Source organism: Chelonia mydas, chromosome 20 (genome assembly GCF_015237465.2).
Source record: "Chelonia mydas isolate rCheMyd1 chromosome 20, rCheMyd1.pri.v2, whole genome shotgun sequence".
Lineage (NCBI taxonomy): Eukaryota > Metazoa > Chordata > Testudines > Cheloniidae > Chelonia > Chelonia mydas.
Window position 1 is genome coordinate 14,521,418 of NC_051260.2, and position 26,171 is coordinate 14,547,588.

The following is a 26,171-nucleotide window of genomic DNA, read 5'->3' on the forward strand; positions in this document are numbered from 1 at the left end:
TTTGGAACCCCCTTTCAGGTAGTTGAAAGCAGCTATCAAATTCCCCCTCATTCTTCTCTTCTGCAGACTAAAAATCCCCAGTTCCCTCAGCCTCTCCTCAGAAGTCATGTGTTCCAGTCCCCTAATCATTTTTGTTGCCCTCCGCTGGACTCTTTCCAATTTTTCCACATCCTTCTTGTAGTGTGGGGCCCAAAACTTGACACAGTACTCCAGATGAGGCCGCACCAATGTCGAATAGAGGGGAACAGACACGTCCCTCGATCTGCTCGCTATTCCCCTACTTATACATCCCAGAATGCCATTGGCCTTCTTGGCAACAAGGGCACACTGTTGACTCATATCCAGCTTCTCGTCCACTGTAACCCTTAGGTCCTTTTCTGCAGAACTGCTGCCGAGCCATTCGGTCCCTAGTCTGTAGCAGTGCATGGGATTCTTCCATCCTAAGTGCAGGACTCTGCACTTGTCCTTATTGAACCTCATCAGATTTCTTTTGGCCCAATACTCCAATTTGTCTAGGTCCCTCTGTATCCTATCCCTACCCTCCAGCGTATCTACCTCTCCTCCCAGTTTATTGTCATCTGCAAACTTGCTGAGGGTGCAATCCACACCATCCCCCAGATCATTTATGAAGATATTGAACAAAACCGGCCCCAGGACCGACCCTTGGGGCACTCCACTTGATACTGGCTGCCAACTAGACATGGAGCCATTGATCACTACCCGTTGAGCCCGACAATCTAGCCAGCTTTCTATCCACCTTATAGTCCATTCATCCAGCCCATACTTCTTTAACTTGCTGGCAAGAATACTGTGGGAGACAGTGTCAAAAGCTTTGCTAAAGTCAAGGAACAACACGTCCATTACTTTCCCTTCATCCACAGAACCAGTTATCTCGTCATAGAAGGCAATTAGATTAGTCAGGCATGACTTGCCCTTGGTGAATCCATGCTGACTGTTCCTGATCACTTTCCTCTCCTCTAAGTGCTTCCGAATTGATTCCTTGAGGACCTGCTCCATGATTTTTCCAGGGACTGAGGTGAGGCTGACTGGCCTGTAGTTCCCAGGATCCTCCTTCTTCCCTTTTTTAAAGATGGGCACTACATTAGCGTTTTTCCAGTCGTCCGGGACCTCCCCCGATTGCCATGAGTTTTCGAAGATAATGGCCAATGGCTCTGCAATCACATCCGCCAACTCCTTTAGCACTCTCACGGGTCAGGCCGTGCAAACCGTATGAGCGCAGTTGATGGAATGCAGGAGGACACAGCCTCGCTCTCTCCCAGGGGCACTGGAGTCAGCACGAGCTCAGATGGGAGAGCTCCTTCTACCGAGCCCCCACCCCTCTTCCTGCAGCACAGCGCCCCCTAGCACTGCACTGGGGCATTGGGGTCAGCACTGACTGCTAGGGGAGAGCACCCCCTGTTGAGCCCCCTACCCTGCTCCCTGCAGCACAGTGCCCCCTAGCACCGCACTGGGGCATTGGGGTCAGCAGGGACTGCCAGGGGAGAACGCCCCCTGCTGAGCCCCCCCACAGTGCCAGATTAAAAAATTCTGGGGCCCTGTGTGCACTATGGAAATGGTAGGTGAGTGTGTGACCGGGGGGGGGGGGGGGTTGGGTCCTACCCCTAGGGGGTGGGAGGACCTAGGAGGGTATTGGAGAGTGAGGCCATCCCCCAGTCACCCCACAAGGTGGCTCCTGTCCCATGGGGCTGGCCTGGCTCCCTGCTCCAGCCCATTGGCTGTCACCATAGTGCACTGGTGGGGGTGGGGCCTCTGTTCCCATCCTGGTCCTGGCACCATCGGCTCGCCCACCCGAAAGTGGACTGTGATGGGCCAAAACAAATAATCTGACAGGCTTTGTTCCCTCCCCTCTCCCCCACCGGGTGGACAGGCACCCCCAGAGATGGGGGCCCAGTGCAAGAGCACTGAATACACGTGGGTTAAACCGGTCCTGCCCCCACCAGCACAGCACTAGCCTCCAACTGGGGCAGCAGGATCAGCATAGAGTTGGAAGAGAGACCCCCTGCCGAGCCACCACCTTGCTCATTGCAATGCAGCACCCCCAGCACCATGCCGGGGCATTGGGGTCAGCACTGACTTACAGGGAAGAGCATCCCCGACTGTATCGGTGTACAGCTGGGAGCCCCATTTCAGAAAAGTGACAACAGCAATGTCTTTTATGACAGGATTAGGCTGGGGGACACATCCACTCACAGCAATTTTCCCTAGGGACAGGAGCACATCATGTCCTGAACTTTTCGCCTACGTGTGTGTGCGTATGATCTTTATCTGGTATGAAAAACTCAGGTCCAATCGTCTGTCACCCTTCCTGCCGGAGTGACACACAGACAACTTGGCTGACATTTAGCAAAACTTTTTATTTCCCCCCAGGCCTACTTCCTTGTGAATTCACAACACTATGGGTGATGTCATCAGTCAGTTATTTCACCTGGAAGACAGCAACCCTGCTTTAACTCCATTGCCTGAGGGGGGATTTTCCAGACAGCCTAGGTGATTTAGGGGCAAAGTCAACTGGACTTGGAAGGGCTTGTCTCCATGAAGAGTTAGTTCACAGCAAACTTAAGTGTAAATCTACCCCACACTAGCCCACTGCACACTAACTGTCTGTGTGGACACTGTTAATGTGTACTAACAGTTCCTTAGTGCACTTTGTCTTCGTGCACCTTGGGCCCCGAATACTGTGGCCCTGCTGCAATTTTTAGGCACCAGCTTGATCAGAGCTAGCACCTGCATGCCTGGGTCTACATTTAACATTTACGTCAACCTAGCTACATTGCCCAGGGCTTTAAGCCACAGTGTAGTTAAGCCAACCTAACTGCTGGTGTAGTTGAGGCTAGGTTGATGGAGGAATGGATGGTGCATTATCTACACCGAGTAGAGCCTGTAGTGTAGACAAGCCCTATGTCTACCCAAATTGGGAGTCATGCCTCCCAGCGGCTGTGTAGACATACCCCTAGGGGCAGGAACTGTCTCTTACTCTGTGTTTTTTACTATGCATCAGTCGCTGTTGGGATTTTGAGATGCTGCTGTAAAGCAAATAATAAATTATAAACCGTGGTAACAAGCCTGGTATAAAACCTCCTTCGGGACGTGGGAATCGCAATCAGTGGGGTTTTAAATACTGACGGAACTAATCACATCGACCTTTTTGCCATTCACAGCTACTCCCTGATCACGCCCAATGTCCTGCGGGTGGAGAGTGAAGAGAAGGTCGTGGTGGAAGCCCATGGCCTCAATGCCCCAATCGCGGTTACAGTCACCGTGCATGACTTCCCGCATAAGAAACACGTCTTATACCAGGTCCGAACCGACCTCAACCCTGTGAATGGGATGATGGGCACAGCCATAATAAAGGTGGGTAAAACCCCAGGCTCAGGTCATCCAGTGAAACAAAGGGTATCATTTTCAATAGTGTCCCACGCATTTTAGGAGCCTCCAGTATTTTGGTTCCCCAACTCTGCAATACCGAGACGTTCAGACCCCATCCAGGTTGGATGTCGTTCCAAAAGAGACACTCTAGCCCAGCACAAAGTTATGAGTTTGAAATGCTGGGTCAAAGTCTATGGCCTGTGTTATACATAGGGCCCTACCAAATTCACAGTTGTGAAAAACGCATCATGGACCATGAAATCAGACCTCCTCTGTGAAATCTAGCTATTGGAGGGGAGGAGAAGGGGCAGGGCTGGGGGGTGTCCCAGCCGGGGGCTCCTACCATGCACCTGGCTCCAGCTGTTAGTCCCCTCAGGGCTGGGGAGGGACAGGACTTACTGTTACCCTGCACAGCTGCTCTCTGGGGGAGAACAGACCCATGTCTGTCCTGTCCCTCCCCAGCCCCGCCGAGACTAGCAGCTAGGAGCCCCTGGCTGGGGCGCTCCCAGAAGCACGGGGGAGATCAGACCCACCTCCACCTCTGGGAACCTCCTGCGGCTGCAGGAAGCTGAGGGCAGTGCAGAAGTGAGGGTGGCAAACCTATGACCCCCCTACAACAGGTTTGTGACCCCCCGCCATGAATCCCTTTTGGGTCAGGATCCTCCCAGTTACAACACCCTGAAATTTCAGATGTAAACATCCCAGAACATGAAATTGACTAATTTTCAAATCCTAGGTCCATGAAATTGACCAGAATGGACTATGAATTTGGTTGGGCCCTAGTTCTACAGGAGGTCAGACGAGCTAGCTGATCATGTTAAACGTCTGCGAATCTATTTGTGATGGGGGACGTATAGCTAACTAGTTAGATAAGCACAGTGGGGGTCTCTTGTTGGGCACCTAAAAACTGAGGTGCCCCTAGGGTGACCAGATGTCCTGTTTTTATAGAGAAAGTCCTGATATTTGGGGCTTTTTCTTATATAGGCTCCTATTACTCCCCACCCTCTGTCCCGATTTTTCATACTTGCTGTCTGGTGAGCCTAGGTGCTCCAAATTAGGAGGTAGAAGAAAAAGTTGAGAGGAAGGATGGTCGAGTGGTTAGGGTGCTAGCCTAGGACTCAGAAGACCTGGGTTTGATTTCTAGCTGTGTCACAGATTCTCTCTGAGTTCTTGGGTAAGTTACTTAGTTGCTGTGTGCCTCAGTTTTCCCATCTGTGAAATATTGATAATAGCGCTTCTTTCTTTTGCTGGGGGGCAGGAGGGGACATGCTGTGAGGGTAAACGCATTGCACTTGGGTAATAATATACTGACACAGTAATAGGGGCCATATAATAACTTAAATAGATACACTGAATCACAGTGAGATCTAACAGCAAACCACACTGGACAGATATTAATTCTGTTGCTTAATGCATGGCTGGGAGATACTCAGGTATTGCAGTGGTGGGGGCAGTACAAGAACCTGTATTGAACAAAACATGCAAATGACATGATTTATTTCATTTTTTGGCATTTTCCATTGCAAATTAAAAAAAAAAAGACGACAATGAAATGGTTAAAGTCACAAGAGTTTTGGTGAATACCTTGGTCTTAATTCCTGTTGACACGTCAAAGCCAATTATTTGTGTCTCAGCTGACTTGGGAGCTACTTCATTCAATGCACCGAGGTTGTGTGGTCAGGTACATAACCATATGCACTAGGGCTCGTGTTTGCACTGCCTGGGAAACTTGCTCAGAGCTTGCCAAGTCCTGTCCCTAATCTGCGCTGGGCACAGAATCATTTCTGGGTGGGGTTCCCTGGTGGAGCAGGATTCTCATTTTGACTTGATCCAAAGTCCTGGCCAGGAATGGAGAGTTGAGGGACAGAGGGAAGGTCTCTAAAATGTTACAGTTTTAGGGGAGGACAGTAGGAATAGTCGGGAGCACATCAGTGCAGTAGAACTGACTTCAGCAGAGCACCCATGGGATGCCCTTTCGTTCACAAACATTCCATATAACAGGAGGTGATCGGACAATGGGTACAGGGCTGTCCAAATGGTCTGGCCTGACTCACTGGTGGTGACCTACGCTGACTCTGTGTCATCCTGGGAATCCCCCTCCACCTGGGGCATTCCCCAATGAGGAGACCCACCATCTTCTGGCAGCTGTGTAAGCTGCTGGAGGAACTGCATGTAGAGCAGGTTAGTAAAAGGCCATGATTTCTTATGGATTCGTTCCATGTATAACTTAAGCATCGTTAACACTGCAAAGGTCTTTTGTGTAGAGCATCCCTTGTGGTGGTGAGTAAAAGCAGGAAGAACTTATCCACGCTCTTCTTCTCATGCAGGTTCCCACCAAAGAGATAAAGAAAGATTCCAGACAAAACCAGTATGTTGTGGTCCAGGCTAAGTTCCCTCAGCAAACCCTGGAGAAAGTGGTTCTGGTCCATTTCCACAGTGGATACATCTTTATCCAGACGGATAAAACCATCTATACACCTGGGTCTACAGGTACTGCCTTCCCCTGGTTTCTTCTAATGGGAAGGGGTGGGAGCTGCTGATGTCATGCCATATCTACAGCAGGGCTGCAGGGTCCATCCTGTGCATATGGCTTTGTTTGTTGTCTGGCTGAAGATGGAGCACAGTTGGAGCAGAGACTCTGCCACCACCAATTTGCAATATTTCACCCTTCACCATCGTCCCAGTTGGGATGTCCCACTGAGTGTTAGATACCGAAAGACTGGGTGGGCCATGGGATTGAGAATGGGCGATGGAACTTTTCAAATCCCAGTGACTGGTTCAGCTCCATCTTGTACTGAGATACATGCCCCCATCTGACAGCCGTCCCAAAGCCTGTGTGAAATAGGGGCTGCTAATCCCAGCTCATTCAGAGCAGGACAGGTCCCTGCAATGACAAAGCCCTCCCACCTGGTACTTAGGGACAGGGGAGAAAAGCAAGACAACGCCCTAAAGAAAAAAGCCATGGAGATCTCCGACTTTAGAAAGTGGCTATTGTGAAACAACCCCTGATGGGGGCTGATGGCTCAGATCCTCCATGGAGTTAGGCACCGAACTCCCGTTGGTTTCAATCGGACTTAGACACCTAAGTAGCTTTGAGAATCTGGGCCAAGGTGTTTATCAGTTAACAACATCCCTCTCTTCTCTCTTTATTTTCTCAGTCCTCTACCGGATCTTCACCGTGGGTCACAAACTAGAACCAGTGTCCAAAACAGTGATCGTGGAGTTTGAGGTGAGGTCGCTGTTCTGAGTGAGCCCGTGGGGGGATAGGTGGGTTTAGCCACTTGTCTGGGTAACGCGCAGCAATTTAATGTGTCTGAGGAGATTGCATACAACCCCTGCGTGTAGCAGCAACATGGTACGGCCGGGAGAAAAGCAAATGATTGTCTGAGGTCCCTCCTTGCAAACTTCTGGTGTGCAAATTCTCCTCCAGTCATGAGGGAGGTTACGAAGTTTGCAGGGGCAGCAGCCAGGCAGCTCTCGCGGGAAGTCCCGTGGTTCTGCAATGGTGTTAACCCTTGAGGAAAGTTGCATGGAGTTCTTTGGGAAGAGCCAAGCAAGTGATTGTCTGGGAAGGCTGAAGACAAGGAGCCACTGCAAGGAGCCCTTTGAAGGACGTGTAAAGTGGTGGCAGGAACAGAGATTAGAGCTCCAGGCGTTAGTCCTCTTAAGGCCCTTTCCACTGGGCTTTATGATCCATAAAATAAAGTAACTCAGCTGCAAAACCCTGGGCAATAATTCCCAGGGGGTTCCCTCACCTCAGCCAGCTGGGAGGGGAGAAAACACGCCTGTCCCTTCAGTTCCTCTTTGACTCAGTTTCCCCTTTCTTTGACACTCTGCCCTGAGCAGCAGCATAACCAGCTGGGGCCTTGAGATGGGGAGCAGCTGTGGTTGGCAGAGTGACCCAGCCATTTGGGCAGCTCCAAGGTTTGCAGAAAGCTCAGGGTTAAGCCTGGCATCTGCAAGATTCTGCCGTGGAGGCGCTTCAGTCTTCCGAGCTGCTTCCTTGAGTTTTTTGGTGGCCTCGCTGAGCTATCTCAGAAGGTCAGGAGAGATTTGTCGGTTTTTCCCGGGTCTCTGGCTTGTTAAGAAATTCAAACCAATCAGTGGAATCCAGACTGTTACATGCTATTGTTGGAAGTATGGAGAACAGTCCAGTGGCCCAGGAATGTAAATGTGGCAGATGATGCTGTTAAGAGCAATTGACAGCATTTTTCGCCCTAAACTCTTAACTTGTTTGCTTTTCAGACCCCTGAGTCCATTATTGTCAAGCAGATTCCCATCTCCGCCCCCTTGAAATCAGGCATCTTCTCCCTGAACCACAACTTGCCGGAGATTGTCAGGTAGATTGCCCTGATGTTACTATGCCTGGACGGAGCAGAGCTTTGCAGGAGTTGGGCAGAGAAGCAGAAGAGATGATGTGGAGCTAGTTACTGTGTGTGGCCCATCAGCTAGATCATCTCCTACAGGCATTTCCAAGTGACGTGGAGAAAACAAACTCTCCTGCCACATACCCAGTCTTGGCATAATTTGATTTGTATTTCTTATCGTTTTGATGGATAATCATGTTTATTTGTAAGCCTTTTTTTTCAGTTTCGATCACTTCAAATGCTCAGTTGTGCAAAATTAAATTATGGGTTTTTATCGTCCCCCATTCTGAGTTTTAGCAATTTAAATTTCACAGGTGGGAGAAAACATGGGGGCCAGACCACGGTGGTGGGGTCTGATAATAATTATTTAATGACAGTAGACACTGAGATTCAAAAAAGTGAAAGCTTTATAGCCATTAAAACACAAATTGTCAACATCGTATGTCCAAATACGCCAAGTATAAAGCCTTAAATCAAACTGTAGTAAGTTCTCATGCCGCGTTTTTCTTGCTTTGCCTATCTGTAAATTTCCATATTATCGATGGAAATGCGTTTTTGTTGGTATACGTGTGCACAGTGAAATCAATGACACGTATCGATAAAAAAGTCCACACAGTCACCAGAATGAAGCTGCACTGACTTCCTTGCCATTACTCGTGATTTATTCCAGAGTATGTGAAGGCAGGATCAGGCCCTACTGGCCTGTTTTTCAAAAGTGCTGAGCACCCAACCTCCCATTCAGTGGGATTTATGAATGTTCAACTACTCTGAAAATTATGTCAGTGAGCTGGTGAGTGAGGGGCCTGATTTTGGTATGGATCGGAGTTTCCTTAAGTTTGGGGGTGTTTGGATTTAGGGTTTTGGTCCATGCAGACTGTAGAAACAAGTGCTGGCCACAAAGTTTAGATCGAAACTTCCCAAACCTTGCTAGCCAAAGGTTGAGGGGATTGTGGATCAAATGTTTTGTTCCAAGTACCTACCTCTAGTTCTGGTTCATGAAATCATCAAGGTGCAGAAAAAAATGTCTTGTATGAGATTCCCTGTGGTTCCCTCAAGACGGCTTGAGTTCCACGTATGGCTCAGATTTAGCTTATGGGGCAGATAAAATTACCGGAGAAAGAAGTGAGCCAGGTGGACCTTGCGAAATGTGCGTTTTAAGTGTATTCAGTGTTCCCTCGTATTTCCTTCCTCCAGTCTGGGAACCTGGAAGATCACGGCCAGGTATGAAGACTCCCCTCAGCAGACCTTCAGTGCGCAATTTGATGTTAAGGAGTACGGTAAGAATCCAGCACCCACTGGGCCCAGGCTCAGGGAGTGGGTCTGTCTCTACTCTCCTGACACCATCTTGGAGCAGACTCTCCATCCGGCTAGGCTTTGCTGGCAACCCACCCTCTCCTACAAGCTCAACGTTCTCCTCTTCCCCTCTCGTTTCTCCAGTGTTGCCGAGTTTCGAAGTCATATTGGAGCCGGCTGAGAAGTTTTTATACATTGATGGCAATGAAGACTTCAGGGTTTCTATCACTGCGAGGTGGGTGGAAGGGATCAGCCGACTGGGGTAACAAACACAGGTTTTAGTGCAGAAAGAAACCTAAGTCTTGCATCACTTTGGGAATGTTTTCCACTAAATGTTTTTTTTCCCATGAAGAGTCTCCATTTTCCATGGGAAATTCTGATTTCTTTTTTCATCCAAAAACCCAATGTTCAAAAATGGAGAAAAAAAAATTGGCTGAAAACCTTGTGATTCAGAAATGCTGGTGTGGTGCTTCATGGGGGTTGCCATTCGGGTGCTTCATTCTTCCGTTCTTCACCATGGACTGGGCTTGCTAGCTGGACTTAAACTCCCATCATGCGCCATAGCCATGATGGTCCACTTCTCCTTACCATGGTGGATCATGGGAGATATAGACCGACCAAGGAGCTGGGCCTATAGAGGAGAATGGTGGCATAGGGCCATAATATTCAGCGATAGGTTTCCTTGTGGCTTCTCTTACCCATCCTTATCTCCTCCAGGTATCTATATGGGAAAAAACTAGATGGCAATGCTTTTGTCCTCTTTGGGGTGAAGATGGATGATGAGAAGAGGAGTATCCCGCAGTCTCTCAAGAGAATCTCGGTAATTCGTGTTCTTGGCTGGAGGGCGGGGGGAGGGATTCATGCCTCCTGGGAAACTCTGTGGGTGAGGTCATGAAACTCTCTCTCCCTTTCTAGATAGAAGACGGAGACGGGGAAGCAACACTGACGAGACAGATGCTGCAGGCTCGGTTTGCCAATCTGCATGAACTGGTTGGCCATTCGCTCTACATCTCTGTCACCGTTTTGACAGAATCTGGTGAGCATCAGCAATAAGTGCAAAGCCAAGTGCTTTATTCACGGGGTGTTCCAAAGTGGTGCCGAGTGCAGTTCGAGGTGTTGATTTAGATGTATAAAGCCCTATCTACTTAGGGTTCTGCAGATCTTAAAGGCTGCAGGCCAGATTCTTATCTCATTCGCTCTGGGATAAAACTGGTGTGATGGGTTGCTCCCCCCTCCGGGGTGCCACCTGATGTATTGGGGTACCACTGAGCCCGGCTTTTCCACCAGCCTGGGCTCGCTTACACTGTCCTGATGAGCCAGGCCCTCTCATGTCTCCTCCAGCACACACACAGGAAGGGACATGCCCAGCTGCAGGAAGACAGACACTGAAATCAGCTGCATAGGAAGGCTTCAGCTAAGGAATTTCCCAGCACTCACGTGCACAACCCTTCTGGCATGTAAACCCAAAATGGTACTGTCTTGCACTGCACAGACAACTGTACAGCGTAAGCTCATGAAATTCACCCCCTCTCACAATGTGGAGGATGATATGCACAGCTTTTTGCTCCCCAGTTATGAATTCCACAAACTGGTTTTAGAGAAAACAAAAACAAGTTTATTAACTACAAAAGATTTTAAGTGGTTATAAGGGATAGGAAACAGATCAAAACAGATTACCCAGCAAACAAAACAAAAACGCAATATAAGCTCAGATACTAAAGAAACTGGTTACAAGCACCAATTTCTCACCCTAAATGTGGTTTTAGGCAGATTGCAGAGTTTCTTGAAGGCAAGCTGCTCTTGCTTGCAGCTTAAAACTCCAGGTATTTCTTTTACAGGCTAGACACCTTCCGTCTAGCCTGGCAGTCCTTTCTTCCCAGATCAGTCTTAGATGTTTACAGCAGTCATCTTGGGCAAAGCTTCAGTGAAGAACCGACCCTGATTATCGCACTTCCCTGCCTTAAATAGGTTTTACATATGGTGGGAATCCTTTGTCTTCCAGTATGATTCCCACCCCCGGACAGTGGAAAAGGACAAATTTTATTATGGAGTCTAGTATCAGGTGACTTAATCACATGACCCTGCAGCCATAACTCAAAGTCTATTTGCAGCATCCCAGGAAGATGGGAGATTACCCTCTTCAAAGTCCTATTTTTCTCCCTAACAGTCTATTGACTTGTATCCAGCTAGCCAGCCAGACTGATTGCGTTTTGCCTGGTGGGTATTCTCCGGGTGCAAACACTTTTGTAGTACAGATGTAGGGTCAATATTCCTAACTTAAGATACAAAAATGATACGTGCATACAAATGGGATAATCATATTCAGTAAATCATAACCGTTCCAATGATATCTCACAAGTCCCATCTTGCATAAAACACATCTTAGTTATGCTATAATCATATAATAACAATATTTCTCTGAAAAATATGGGGTGTAATGTCACACCTGGAATAACTCCAGATTTACACCAGCGAAAGTAGCTTGAAACTGTTGCACCTTTGTTTTCTGTGCATTGCACCTTTCCATTTCTAAGAGTTCTGGGTCAGCTCTTAGGGATAGTCTAGGCATACTTACTCCTGCCTCAGTGTGTGGGATGGACTAGATGACTTCTTGAGGTCCCTTCCAGCTCTACATAGCTCTGGTCTCTTAACTTTCCCTGCAAAGGGAGCAGCCATTCTGTTCCGAGCAGCTGTAGCTTGTTACAGATGAAACTAGTAGCTGAAAGCCTGTGCCGTTGCACGAGTGTGGCAACTGGGCCAAGTAATCCAAACAACCAATGAAATTACTGCATGCAAATTAGTTGTAGAGTAAAGGTGGTGATTGGTTGGTTGAGTTGTGTCTGATATCACAGTGGTCTAGGACTCTTGGCATGCCACATGCCTTACTGGAGTTGTACACCAGGCTTGTAACGTCAGAATGGCTGGGGACTTAAAAATTGGCTGGTAACAGACTGCAAATCCCAGTGATAATTGAACCTGGTGATATTGTAACTAAGAAGAGCCCTTCTCTTGCTTATATAGCTGCTTCCATCACTTCACACAGACGCAATAGACGTTCTAGGCTTCAGAGTGGTACAACCTCAGAGTGACAGTCCTGGAATCTTATTATATAGATAGATACACAAACACTTGCTCTCTCTCTCCCAGGACTTTGTTTTTGTTCTTTCTTGTTGCTTCTTTAAAAGCTAAAATAAGTTGTTTTAGCATGAAAGGGACTGATTCTGTCTTCACTGCTACAGTGCCACTGACTATAGGGGAGTTATTCCTGATTTATACTGGCATGAGAACAGAATCAGGCTCAACGGCCTGCAGTAATGCCAACCCCAAACATGCAAAAATCACAAGTCAGTCCCCCTGCTCCCAAAATCATGAGATCACATTAAAAATCATGAGTTTTTTTTAAATAGTAAACTTTGGTTGCTCTTTCTTTCCCTCCTGGCTTTTGAGGCATTAGATCGCACTTGGGACATGCTTTCAAGCTTTTCTCTGCAACCAGAAGAAACGTATTTCTTCTTTTAAATGACAGCTGAGATTCTCATGCCATATGGTGATTCTAGCAGCTGGGGCTTGAAGACAAGGAATTAAAACAGGAGACTCATGATAAAATCACAAGAATCAGCGGCACTGAATCAACATCTGACCATGGCCTCTTCCTTGTGTTTTACCCTGGACCTTAAGGACAAAATTTGTATTCCCTAGCTCAGTTTTAATTGACCCATGGCTTCTCTCTGCAGGCAGTGACATGGTGGAAGCGGAGAACACCGGAATTAAAATTGTGACATCTCCCTATCAGATCCACTTCACAAAAACACCCAAGTACTTCAAGCCGGGGATGCCCTTTGAACTCATGGTAATATCTCTTCTAGATCATGCCAACCGTTGCCTGAGGTGTATAAAGAGGAGAGAACTATGGGTACTAGGGTGATGGGGGGGGTATAAGAACTTAGAATAGAACAGAAACAAAGGGCCACATTCCAATCGCAGTTACCCCAACCTAATTCCAGTATGACTCCACTAAATGCAATGGAATCACGCTAGATTTACACTGGCCTAACAAGAGCGGAGTCTGGCCCAAAAGCTGACAGCAAATACAAGGTGTGAAATGGCACCTAGCTACAGGTTTGGCCCAAAATGTGCCCTGGGGTCACTCGTGTACTGTGGGATAATATTCCCTGGACTGTGTGTTAGTTGCTGGCACATCAGGGTTTTCTGACTATAGAGGGGAATTGGGCACAGGTGAGGAGTTCCAAAGAGGGGGAGCATTTGCAGAAATAGGGGGCAGAGGGACCACTGTGGATAGGAGGATGTGGGGGAATTTCAAAATTGGCACGGACAGAATGATTCTTCTCCCAGCGAGTTAGGCTGCATTACAGAGGGAGAAATATTATGCTCCTAAAATTCTGAACCAATCAGCATCAGTCCTCTTGTCCACAGAGAATATGGTTTTACGGTCCCACACTCCTCTGGGGCTTAAGAGTTTGTGAAGGGAATTTAGTATTTTTCTGTCAGCAGGCACTTAAGACTATACATTAGCAGAGAACTGAAGCAATTATCTTTGGCTGCAGACCAAAGGTGCACAAACGAGTAATTGATGACCACAGTAATGAGCAGGTTAAGTCCATTTCTAATCTGGATATTTGCTTTACATACAGTGGTGAATGGGATAAACATAAAAAAGAGTCAAAGGGCTGAACCTTAAGATCCATGCAAGTAGCTGTCCGTTTTTCTTGTGTGCATGGGGGTAATTGAATTGCACCGGCTCTCTGAATGCTTAGGGCTAACGTGAGTGCTCACATTTTATACAGTGTAGAAATCTGGGGCTGGAAAGATCTTAGGTCCAGAGGTGCTGAGTTTCTGATTTCCCAGGGGGTGCTCGACCCCTGCTCCATCCCAGACCTCGCCCCCACTCCACTCCTTCCCCCAAGACCCACCCCGCATCTTCCTGCTCCCACTCTGCCCTGCCTTCTCCTCCCCCTGCCCCCCAGCACCTCCTGCCCACTGCTGAACTGATCCTCGGCAGGCGGGAAGTGCTGGGAGGGAGGGGGAGGAGCTGATCGGTGGGGCCTGTCGGTGGGTGCTGAGCACCCACTTTTTTTCCCCCCGTGGGTGCTTCAGCCCCGGAGCACCCACAGAGTCAGCGCCAATGCTTAGGTCATTAGAGGTAGAGCAAAATACATTCTTGAGGAGAATGCTTGATCTTCTCAACTAAACCCCAGCTGATTTACGCAGGACAGAGGTGGGTGAGTGTTCCATTGCAGCCAAAGCCCAATATGTAAGTGTTGGTTTCAGAGTAGGAATGAATTTACTTCGGCTACCAAGGTTATGTTAGTGTGACCATAGAATCATAGAATCATAGAATATCAGGGTTGGAAGGGACCTCAGGAGGTCATCTAGTCCAACCCCCTGCTCGAAGCAGGACCAAGTCCCAGTTAAATCATCCCAGCCTGGGCTTTGTCAAGCCTGACCTTAAAAACTTCTAGGGAAGGAGATTCTACCACCTCCCTAGGTAACGCATTCCAGTGTTTCACCACCCTCCTAGTGAAAAAGTTTTTCCTAATATCCAACCTAAACCTCCCCCACTGCAACTTGAGACTATTACTCCTTGTCCTGTCCTCTTCTACCACTGAGAATAGTCTAGAACCATCCTCTCAGGTAGTTGAAAGCAGCTATCAAATCCCCCCTCATTCTTCTCTTCTGTAGACTAAACATTCCCAGTTCCCTCAGCCTCTCCTCATAAGTCATGTGTTCCAGACCCCTAATCATTTTTGTTGCCCTTCGCTGGACTCTCTCCAATTTTTCCACATCCTTCTTGTAGTGTGGGGCCCAAAACTGGTCACAGTACTCCAGATGAGGCCTCACCAGTGTCGAATAGAGGGGAACGATCACGTCCCTCGATCTGCTGGCTATGCCCCTACTTATACATCCCAAAATGTCATTGGCCGTCTTGGCAACAAGGGCACACTGTTGACTCATATCCAGCTTCTCGTCCACTGTCACCCCTAGGTCCTTTTCCGCAGAACTGCTGCCTAGCCATTTGGTCCCTAGTCTGTAGCGGTGCATTGGATTCTTCCAGCCTAAGTGCAGGACCCTGCACTTATCCTTGTTAAACCTCATCAGATTTCTTTTGGCCCAATCCTCCAATTTGTCTAGGTCCCTCTGTATCCTATCCCTACCTGCCACTGTATCTACCCCTCCTCCTAGTTTAGTATCATCCGCAAATTTGCTGAGAGTGCAATCCACACCATCCTCCAGATCATTTATGAAGATATTGAACAAAACCGGCCCCAGGACCGACCCTTGGGGCACTCCACTTGATACCGGCTGCCAACTAGACATGGAGCCAATGATCACTACCCGTTGAGCCCGACAATCTAGCCAACTTTCTACCCACCTTATAGTGCATTCATCCAGCCCATACTTCTTTAACTTGCTGACAAGAATACTGTGGGAGACCGTATCAAAAGCTTTGCTAAAGTCAAGAAACAATACATCCACTGCTTTCCCTTCATGCACAGAACCAGTTATCTCATCATAGAAGGCGATTAGATTAGTCAGGCATGACCTTCCCTTGGTGAATCCATGCTGACTGTTCCTGATCACTTTCCTCTCGTATAAGTGCTTCAGGATTGATTTCTTGAATCAATTTCTTGGACCTGCTCCATGATTTTTCCGGGGACTGAGGTGAGGCTGACTGGCCTGTAGTTCCCAGGATGCTCCTTCTTCCCTTTTTTAAAGATGGGCACTACATTAGCCTTTTTCCAGTCGTCTGGGACTTCCCCCGTTCGCCACGAGTTTTCGAAGATAATGGCCAATGGCTCTGCAATCACAGCCGCCAACTCCTTTAGCACTCTTGGATGCAACGCATCCGGCCCCATGGACTTGTGCATGTCCAGCTTTTCTAAATAGTCCCTAACCACTTCTTTCTCCACAGAGGGCTGGCCACCTACTCCCCATGCTGCAGCAAGTCTGAAAAATCGGGATGAGGGTGGGGGGTAATAGGGGCCTATATAAGACAAAACCTCAAATATTCGGACTGTCCCTATAAAATCAGGACATCTGGTCACCCTAGGCTATGTTTGTTGCAACAGCGTAATAGATTTAAACCTTTAAAGTATCTTGGCTTTTGCAAGGCCATTGATCTCTGCAGTCTTCAGGGTTTTCAGAACCAGGTCCAGTCAACACTCAAAGGGTATGTCTCGACTGCAGTCACGGGGTGGGACTGGAGCTCTAGGTGACGTCGCTGAACTAGCTTCCATCACCCTGTGACCGTGTAACACCCATGACCAGGGTCTGCCGGGGGCCAGGATCGAACCTGGGGCCTCTGGAGCTAAATGCATGAGCCGCTACTGCGTGAGCTAAAAGCCACATGGCACTTAGCTAAGGCTGTAGTAGACTCATTAATCGCTAAGTGGTCTAGGTGCCACTAGAGGGGGACAGAGCACCACAGCCAGCAGGCATGGCGTGCATACAACTGCAGCCTAGACATGCCCTAAGTCAGAGTGTGAAAACTTTAATTAACCTCAGAGTTGAAGATATTTGTAAATAACTGGACACGACAGATGTTAGCGCAACAAATATGTCTCCCTGCTCCCTTAGTTAAAGAGCATCCATAGATTCAAGCAATATTTGGAAGCCTTGACTAACTGGCCTGACTCCTCCAATGAACTCTACTCCCATCCACTTCCTCTGTGTTAATTGCCACTTGAGAAATAAATGGCTATCTCCAATCTTGGCTCAAAAAGCAGAATATTTGTTGGCAGTGATCGTGTTTTGGTTCGATTGGCAGTTGCCTTATTTGCCTGGGGCCAAAACGAGAAAAGACTAGCATGAAATTAATTTCCTCTCTGGCCTACATGAATTAATTTATTCTTAATTTTTGTATATTGTTTTGTTGGGTGTTATAAAAGTGTAAACTGAATTTAGGAGAAGGGTTGAAATTGTGGTTTTTATATTTTTTTATGTTTGTACTTTTTAAAATGTGTATGCATTTTGTGGTGTGATACAGCAGATCATTAAGGCCCCATTCCTGAAAGTTATTTAGGTGCTTAATTCCCATTGAAATCCACGGAAGTTAGGCACCTAAATACCTTTGAAGCTATGGACCTGAGATGCCGTACATGCGATTTGATTTGAAGTTAGGATGCAGGGAGCGCTGCATCCCTTATTCGACGCATCCCTTTTTGATTGTGCCCCTCAGGTCTATGTCACAAACCCTGATGGCTCCCCAGCCCCTCGTGTCCAAGTACAGGCCGAAGGATTCCAGTCGGCTGGGTCGACCCAGGGAGATGGAACTGCCAAGCTGATTATAAACATGCCTGGGAATAAGCAGCAGGTTCCCATCACGGTGAGTAACCTTCTACCACTGAGGCTGGGCTAAGTACTATATGTACTATACGCACCCAGAGGGAAATGCCCTGTTGGCGGCATTCACTCCCCTCTCATGCACTGAGCAGGAGGATAACTGAACTCTGTGCATTCCATCTGCACCTGGGGTCAGTTTCCTGTATGCCATTGGGTTTTGGAGATGCTCCAATCACCATGTAACCAGTGCTCTATTGTGGGGCCAGAAGAGATCCCAGAAAACATTGACGTGGGCATAAAGAGGTCCCGATTAGTCCCCTTGCCACCCACCATGCAGCAAAGGAGGCCTGTAGACAGCTCATGGCTCCTTAGCGTGAAGACCCTGTGAGGTGACACCAGGCTCAAACTATAAAGCCCGAGAGAACACTGGAGCTATCTGTGTCCAGCCGCTTCAGGAGAGAGTCCTTCTTCATATTCATCTTGCAAGGGGCAAGACAGTTTCCTCTGTTCAGAGACATGTTCTCTTACAGTCCAGAAATCTGGAGTCCCAGCAGGACTGTGCTGAAGTGACGGGCCAATTAAAAGTGGCATTTGGCGTTTCTCTGAGGTGTCATGCCTAGAATGGCTGTTAGCAGCAGAATCCACCAACAATGGCATCTCAGGGGAGCTTCCTTTGCTATTGCTCACAGCGTGACCCAGCGTGAGAGGCTATAGACCCTAAGCTCACTCCCAGATTCAACTAAGATTTTATCTCCACCTCCCCTGCAGGTAAAAACTGCCCATCCCAACCTCCCAGCAAACCGCCAGGCTTCTAAGTCCATGGTGGCTGAAGCCTATCAGTCCCAAGCACAGTCTGAAAACTATCTCCATCTGGCGGTGACAGCTTCTGAGCTCAAACCTGGAGACAACTTACCTGTGAATTTCCACCTGAAGAGCAACAAGCTAGCTGTTCTGAATCAGATCAAATATTTCACCTACATAGTAAGTGCTGTGTCCCTGGGTATTGGGATCTCCTGGAACTTAGGCATTATCTGAGTTTCCACCTGCCCTTTAATATTCCCACTGCATGTAAGGAGAACCTGTAGCAGAGAATTCTTCCCAGTCAGGCAGTATATTGATTGTGTATGTAGCATAGTGTGGTAGGGCCCCCTTGGCTTCTGCTAGATTCACAAAGTCACTCTGAGACGCTGGGTTTAGTAACCACTGGTGCACTTTATTCTCAGGCTTGTTCCCACCACCATTTCAACATGTACAAGTAACCCTTCACCGTCTGCAGGCAGGAGGGAGGGAAAGCTACTTCCCTGCTTTCATTCCCTGCCTTTTTCCTTTTCTCCTGCTCTCCCCTGGCTTCCTTCCCCTGAGGCTTTTGTGCAGCCACAGGCTAATTAGGTAGCAGCTGTCTCTGCCTCTCCAACTAGGGCCAGGTTACCTCCAGCCCGCTCTAATTTGTTCCCCTAAAGAGAAGCGGGCGTGACAGAGGGCTGAAGCTGCAACCCTTTGCCCAGCACCTTGTCACAGTGTGAATGAAATAAAGTCAGTCATGGGGACAACCTCTTATCAACTTCTGGTTACTGACTCCGGGCCCTGTGATAATCAATAAAGCCAACTTCCTCCAGGAGCTGGAGATAGAACCCAGGAGTCCTAACAACCACCCCTCTGCACTCGCTACTAAACCATACTTCCTCTTGGACCTGCAGATGGAACCAGGAGTCCTGACTCCTCCCCATGTACTCACTGGAGCATATTTCCTCTTAAAGCTGGGGATGGAACCCAGGAGTCCCAGGTCTCAGTTCCCTGCTCTAAACACTAGATTTCACGGCTACTTTTTCAACGCAGAGTAGTAGGTCCACTCTGTTGGTTTTAGAGCTGGACAAACCAAATAATAAAGTTGCCATGTTGCATGGATATGAAGTGTAGTTGGTGAGTGGGATGGGGGAAAGGAGGGGTGGTCTCTGTTGGTGAAACAAACAATATTCAGATTTGGGAATCAGATTTGGTGAATATTAGCACCACTGCCTCTACAGCCTATTCCTGCAACACATGGATTTTAGCTTATTTTCCTCTCTCCGCTCAGATGTAAATGCCCATTTGAAAAGTTGCAAGTGACCATCTCTTAGTAGTAGAAAACAGGTAGATGGGAAGATTCATGGGATCTGAATGACCCATTGTGTTAACCTTGTGTCCTTTAACAATCCACATCTCATGTTTCCCTGTTAGATCCTGAATAAAGGGAAGATCATTCAGGTAGGGAGACAGGCCAGGCAGCAGGGACAAAATCTGGTGACCATGTCCCTGCCCATCACTCCAGACCTCATCCCTTCATTCCGCATCGTGGCTTACTACCAAGTAGGAAATTCGGAGATTGTAGCAGACTCGGTCTGGCTGGACATCAAGGACACTTGCATGGGAACGGTAGGTTGATATTCAAGTTGGCCTTCCACGTGTTAATTCCTATGAAGGTGTCATTATGAGGGACTTTTTCCTAGCCTGAAAGTGCTGACTGACTCTCAAAAGGGACTCTAAAAATGACACCGTGGGGCTTCTCATTGACTGTCTCCCAGCAAATTCTAGATCAGATTTGACCAGTTTACATGCACAAAGAAGTTCCCCAGCCCCCACAAGCCACTGCTGTCAACCCACTGTAGGATCTGGGAGTCAAGCTATAGTTCCTTCTAGCTCAGCAATAAAGACTCCGTGGATTGAAGTGGATGGAGCTGTACTGACTTGCGCCAGCTGAGTATCTGGCTTTGTATCTGCACCATAATTAGCCATTTTGCTGATGATGTGGCAGTCAGAATTGATTCCAGCTCCGTCTCCCAGGGCTGGGCTGGTTCTTCAACAGATGTGACTCCAAATACCTATAGGGGACCTGACTATAATGTAACTACAATGCTACGCTGCTGTAACTCCAGTTAATTGCTCCTGATTTACACCAGTGTGAGATCAGAATCGGGCCCATGGAGCAGATCTATTACAGTTCAAACGTACTTGTAAATTTCTCAGGGCTGCCTGAGGGACAAAGTCACCTTTCCATCATGGCTGGAACAAAGGGACTGCATGGACATTGGGTCCAATTCTGCTCTCAGTTTACACCAGCATGAATATGGAGTAACAGCACTGAAATCAGTGGAGCTACTCCAGATTTACACAGCTGCCCCTGAGATCAGAACCTGGCTTTTGGATGCTCAAGGAACATGAAGTCTTACCTCCTTTTCTCCTATGTTTTGCAAAGGACGGGTTCTTAGCTGCTCTCTCTGCTTTAAATCAAAACCTCTCCCTTCACTGTCTTTCATACAGCTTGTGGTGAAAGGAGCCACCAACGAAGACAGGAGAATCCATGAGCCGGGAACTCCAATGAAACTCAAGCTGGAAGGAGACCACAGAGCTTATGTTGGCCTGGTGGCCGTGGACAAAGGAGTCTACGTTCTGAACAAAAAACACAAAATTACACAATCTAAGGTGGGGCATGAAAAATGTTGGTCGTAACTTGTAATGTTTTATAGTGGGAAATGCAGCTCGGCTCTTATCCTTGCTTGACGCTCCAAGATGGCGAAAAGCGAAGTGAGCCTTTTGTTTGCAAACCTGCTGCTTGGGGTTTGAGCTCCACTGTACTTTAACTGAGCTGGGCCGGGCCAGGTGAGTACTTGGATGGGAGGAAACCCAGTGAAACCCAGGGTACTGCAGGGAGTGCTGTTCTGGACACACTAAAGGACACCCTCCCTTTGGACAGTGTTGACAGTTAAAGAAGTATGGGCTGGATGAATGCACTATAAGGTGGGTAGAAAGTTGGCTAGATTGTCGGGCTCAACGGGTAGTGATCAATGGCTCCATGTCTAGTTGGCAGCCGGTGTCAAGTGGAGTGCCCCAGGGGTCGGTCCTGGGGCCGGTTTTGTTCAATATCTTCATAAATGATCTGGAGGATGGTGTGGATTGCACTCTCAGCAAATTTGCAGATGATACTAAACTGGGAGGAGTGGTAGATACGCTGGAGGGCAGGGATAGGATACAGAGGGACCTAGACAAATTGGAGGATTGGGCCAAAAGAAACCTGATGCGGTTCAATAAGGATAAGTGCAGGGTCCTGCACTTAGGACGGAAGAATCCAATGCACAGCTACAGACTAGGGACCGGATGGCTAGGCAGCAGTTCTGCGGAAAAGGACCTAGGGGTTACAGTGGACGAGAAGCTGGATATGAATCAGCAGTGTGCCCTTGTTGCCAAGAAGGCCAATGGCATTTTGGGATGTATAAGTAGGGGCATAGCGAGCAGATCGAGGGACGTGATCGTTCCCCTCTATTTGACATTGGTGAGGCCTCATCTGGAGTACTGTGTCCAGTTTTGGGCCCCACACTACAAGAAGGACGTGGATAAATTGGAGAGAGTCCACCGAAGGGCAACAAAAATGATTAGGGGTCTGGAACACATGACTTATGAGGAGAGGCTGAGGGAACTGGGATTGTTTAGTCTGCGGAAGAGAAGAATGAGGGGGGATTTGATAGCTACTTTCAACTACCTGAGAGGTGGTTCCAGAGAGGATGGTTCTAGACTGTTCTCAGTGGTAGAAGAGGACAGGACAAGGAGTAATGGTCTCAAGTTGCAGTGGGGGAGGTTTAGGTTGGATATTAGGAAAAACTTTTTCACTGAGGGGGTGGTGAAACACTGGAATGCGTTACCTAGGGAGGTGGTAGAATCTCCTTCCTTGGAAGTTTTTAAGGTCAGGCTTGACAAAGCCTTGGCTGGGATGATTTGATTGGGGATTGGTCCTGCTTTGAGCAGGGGGTTGGACTAGATGACCTCCTGAGGTCCCTTCCAACCCTGATATTCTATGATTCTATGACCCAGATGGTCCTGGGCTTTAGGGAACTGTGTGGGTGTTGCAGTAGGGGGCGCTCTCCCCTCAGAGGTAGTTCTCACCCCAGTGCTCATGGTGGTGCTGTACATCAGGGAGTGGTGGTGTGCTCAGTAGGGGGCCCCAGTCAGAGCTGAACCCAATGCCCCAGTGCAGTGCTAGGGGGCGCTGTGCTGCATTGAGTGGAGCGGGAGCTCAGCCTGGGGTGCTGTCCCCTCCCAGTCAGAGCTGAACCCAATGCCCCAGTGCGGCGCCAGGGGGCGCTGTGCTGCATTGAGTGGAACGGGGGCTCAGCCTGGGGCGCTGTCCCCTCCCAGTCAGAGCTGAACCCAATGCCCCAATGCGGCGCCAGGGGGCGCTGTGCTGCATGGAGTGGAACGGGGGCTCAGCCTGAGGTGCTGTCCCCTCCCAGTCAGAGCTGAACCCAATGCCCCAATGCGGCGCCAGGGGGGCGCTGTGCTGCATTGAGTGGAGCGGAGGCTCAGCCTGGGGTGCTGTCCCCTCCCAGTCAGAGCTGAACCCAATGCCCCAGTGCGGCGCCAGGGGGGCGCTGTGCTGCATTGAGTGGAACGGGGGCTCAGCGTGGGGTGCTGTCCCCTCCCAGTCAGAGCTGAACCCAATGCCCCAATGCGGCGCCAGGGGGGCGCTGTGCTGCATTGAGTGGAACGGGGGCTCAGCCTGGGGCGCTGTCCCCTCCCAGTCAGAGCTGAACCCAATGCCCCAATGCGGCGCCAGGGGGCGCTGTGCTGCATGGAGTGGAACGGGGGCTCAGCCTGGGGTGCTGTCCCCTCCCAGTCAGAGCTGAACCCAATGCCCCAATGCGGCGCCAGGGGGGCGCTGTGCTGCATTGAGTGGAGCGGAGGCTCAGCCTGGGGTGCTGTCCCCTCCCAGTCAGAGCTGAACCCAATGCCCCAGTGCGGCGCCAGGGGGGCGCTGTGCTGCATTGAGTGGAACGGGGGCTCAGCGTGGGGTGCTGTCCCCTCCCAGTCAGAGCTGAACCCAATGCCCCAGTGCGGCGCCAGGGGGGCGCTGTGCTGCATTGAGTGGAACGGGGGCTCAGCCTGGGGTGCTGTCCCCTCCCAGTCAGTGCTGAACCCAATGTCCCCGTGCAACATTCGTGGTTGCTGTGCTGTAGGGAAAAAAGTGTTAGTGACTGAAAAGAGGGAGCGCTTTCTTCTGAGTCAGCACTGATCCCCGGGCCCTATCAAGGTTTTAGGGGACGCAACGGTACTGAAAGTGCCATTTCTCAGCTGACATATCAAACAGAGGTTCTGGTCATTAAATGTCCTGTGACTCTTTCCACAAGGGTCAGGGCCCGGGCGCGCTGGCTGAATTCTAACTTGGGTATTTGATTTCTCTCTGCCTAACATCCTCTGCTGTCTGGGTTCAACTGGCTGCATAATTCTCTCTTTCTCCTCCTAAAATCGGTTGTGTTGCTGGGGCAGAATGGCTGTTGTGCTCCATCCCAGAGGCGGACGCATTTCCGTGGGGATTGAGTTGCAATAAATACTTTACTTACGTCTCAGATTTTGCTTTCATTTACACTGCTGCAAACACAGAGCAAGTCAAAGGAAGTCAGTGGAGTTACTCCAGATTGCGCGATTGTACCTGAGACCAGAATCCGGCTCACAGCCCGTATAAGGCTTTGGGATCATGCTGGATGGCACCATATAAATGGGAAGTGTCATTGTTAACAATAATCTCTCAACCTTTGTATTTGCGCCTCACAGATCTGGGACTCTGTGGAGAAGAGTGACATTGGCTGTACAGCTGGCAGTGGAAAGAACAATCTGGGGGTATTTACGGATGCTGGACTGGCCCTGGAGACGAGCAATAGGATTTCCACAGCCCAGAGAACAGGTATCACTCTATAGAGCTGAACGGTCGCCATGAGCAATGTTGGAAGGGAAGAAAGAATCAGCAAAGCAAGGCATAGTAACCTACGGCATGAGCCGGGGGTAGGGACATCAGTCTAGCATGGCAAATCCCACTGGAACGGCCTAGGAATGGAAATGCTGGGGTTAGCATGGGGGATGAGAATAAGATCCTGAATTCCCACTGGCCCCCCACCTATTAAAAGAGGGATTAATTTTAAGAATGGGGTGGTTCTGAGGTGGGGATTCAAAGACCTTCTCTGCTAGTCCACTGGGTTTCTCCCTCTTCCAAAGTATCTTTCTCCCCCGTGGCCAGGAAGAGATGGGCAGATGGCTGGTGCTTCTCTCTGCTCTCTCTGCCCCAGGCTGCAAGCTTTTGGGGGCAGCACACGAGGAGGGAGGGAGGAATGAAGCCTCCTTCACTCTCCTCTCCTTCTGGTTGCCCTGGCTGGCTGAGCATCTGCCCAACAGCTCTTATGTGGCTCCCAGCCAGACAGGAAGGAGCAATATGTTAAGTGCCAAACTGGCTTTTCTGGTTTGCCCCTAAATCAACGGGGTTCCGCTCATTGAGGCCTAGACCATTTTCAGAAATTTGGGAACTGACTGGATGCGGTGTTCAAATGATACCATGTTACATCCAGACAGAGAAATGGCATCAATTTGAGTGGAGGGCCTCACTCAGTGGGTGGGTTTTTATTTTGTGTTTCTCACTTCCTTCTGCAGATCCAGAGTGTCCCCAGCCAGCAAAACGCCGGCGTCGCTCCGTTCAGCTCATTGAGTATAAGGCAATCAAAAGTAGGTACTAATCAGGGGATTTGCTATCCTTGATCAAAGCAAGCATGCAAATCAGAAATGTGATTCCCTTACATGACCAGTTTCACCCTGCTACAGCCTCCTGCCAGCTGCATTTCCTGTAACAGGAGACGGGGGAGTCAGGATAGACTTCCATATGAGGAGAAATTGGAACTGGTCAATTTATAGAGGGGATGCGATAGAGGTGTAGAAAATAATGAATGGTAAATTGCTCTTTGGGGCACGGACCGTCTCTCTGTTCTGTGTTGGTACAGCACCCAACACAGTGGGGGTTTGGGCCATGACTGTGGACCCAAAGTGCTACTACAATTCAAATAACAACAGGAACATTGTTAATTACCCATTTAAGCACAAGGAGACACTCAACCCAACTGAATGGTTTCTTATTAAGAATTTATAAAAGGAACTATTTTCATACACAATGCATAATTAACCCACAGTACTCACCATCACAGGATTGTACTGAGGCCAAGAGCCTAGCAGGATTCAAAAAAAGGATGAGCCATTTACATGGAAAAGGAAGAGATGTTCACCATTCCATAGGATAGGATTTTTAAAGAAGAGCTATACATCCTCATGCTTCAGGGAATGAGCCAACCTCTAACTGGGGTCAGGAAGAAACTTCTCTGTGGGTAGGTTATTCCACTGTGGGGTTTCTTGCACCTTTCTCTGAAGCTGCTGGTGCTAGTGACTGTTAGAGACAAGATACTGGATTAGACAGAGCAGAGTGCTAGTTCCTATGTTCCTTCTTTGGCCATGTCTAGTAGTAAATTAATATGAGAGAGAGAGAGAGAGAGGGGACTAGAAGAAGCTTGGTAGGAATGACCTTCTGGCTTTTACATTTCAGCGGCGGAGTACCACGATCGGAAGCTGAAGAAATGCTGTGAAGATGGGATGTACGAGAACCCCATGGGGCACAGCTGCGAGAAGAGGGCTGGGTACATCCTGGATACGGATGAATGCAAGAAGACCTTCCTTGACTGCTGCAATCATATCAAGACCATACGGGACAAGATGCAACGGGAGCTCCACCTGGAACTTGCAAGAAGCAAGTACTAGGGTTTCAATGTCACTCAGAGGAGCAAGGCTGGGGGAATTGTTAGAGAAATAAGACCATGCCACATGAACCAACCCTGCCCATGTTCACAGATTCCCCCAGGTAGGAGATGAACATGAATGCAGTGGCAGCAATCCTGTTAGTGTTGCACCATGTTGATATGGAGACCCAGATGAGTCAGGGTAATAACCTCTTCATAGGTCGCCACCGAGGTTTAACTTTTGTTTCTA

The 26,171-nt window shown here is 48.8% G+C and overlaps 1 protein-coding gene across 1 annotated transcript in view; it reads left to right on the forward strand.

Moving 5' to 3' along the window:
- LOC102939244 (complement C3) overlaps positions 1–26,171 on the forward strand; it is a 56,550-nt gene that overhangs the window by 2,236 nt on the left and 28,143 nt on the right. Inside the window, exons 2-17 of the mRNA XM_037888055.2 lie at positions 3,180–3,372; positions 5,715–5,877; positions 6,546–6,616; positions 7,633–7,727; positions 8,949–9,031; positions 9,192–9,282; positions 9,765–9,867; positions 9,963–10,083; positions 12,782–12,897; positions 17,245–17,391; positions 18,117–18,329; positions 19,566–19,760; positions 20,646–20,807; positions 23,928–24,057; positions 24,795–24,866; positions 25,732–25,932. Of these exons, the coding sequence (XP_037743983.1) occupies positions 3,180–3,372; positions 5,715–5,877; positions 6,546–6,616; positions 7,633–7,727; positions 8,949–9,031; positions 9,192–9,282; positions 9,765–9,867; positions 9,963–10,083; positions 12,782–12,897; positions 17,245–17,391; positions 18,117–18,329; positions 19,566–19,760; positions 20,646–20,807; positions 23,928–24,057; positions 24,795–24,866; positions 25,732–25,932 (2,156 nt within the window). The remainder of the gene's footprint in view (positions 1–3,179; positions 3,373–5,714; positions 5,878–6,545; positions 6,617–7,632; positions 7,728–8,948; positions 9,032–9,191; positions 9,283–9,764; positions 9,868–9,962; positions 10,084–12,781; positions 12,898–17,244; positions 17,392–18,116; positions 18,330–19,565; positions 19,761–20,645; positions 20,808–23,927; positions 24,058–24,794; positions 24,867–25,731; positions 25,933–26,171) is intronic.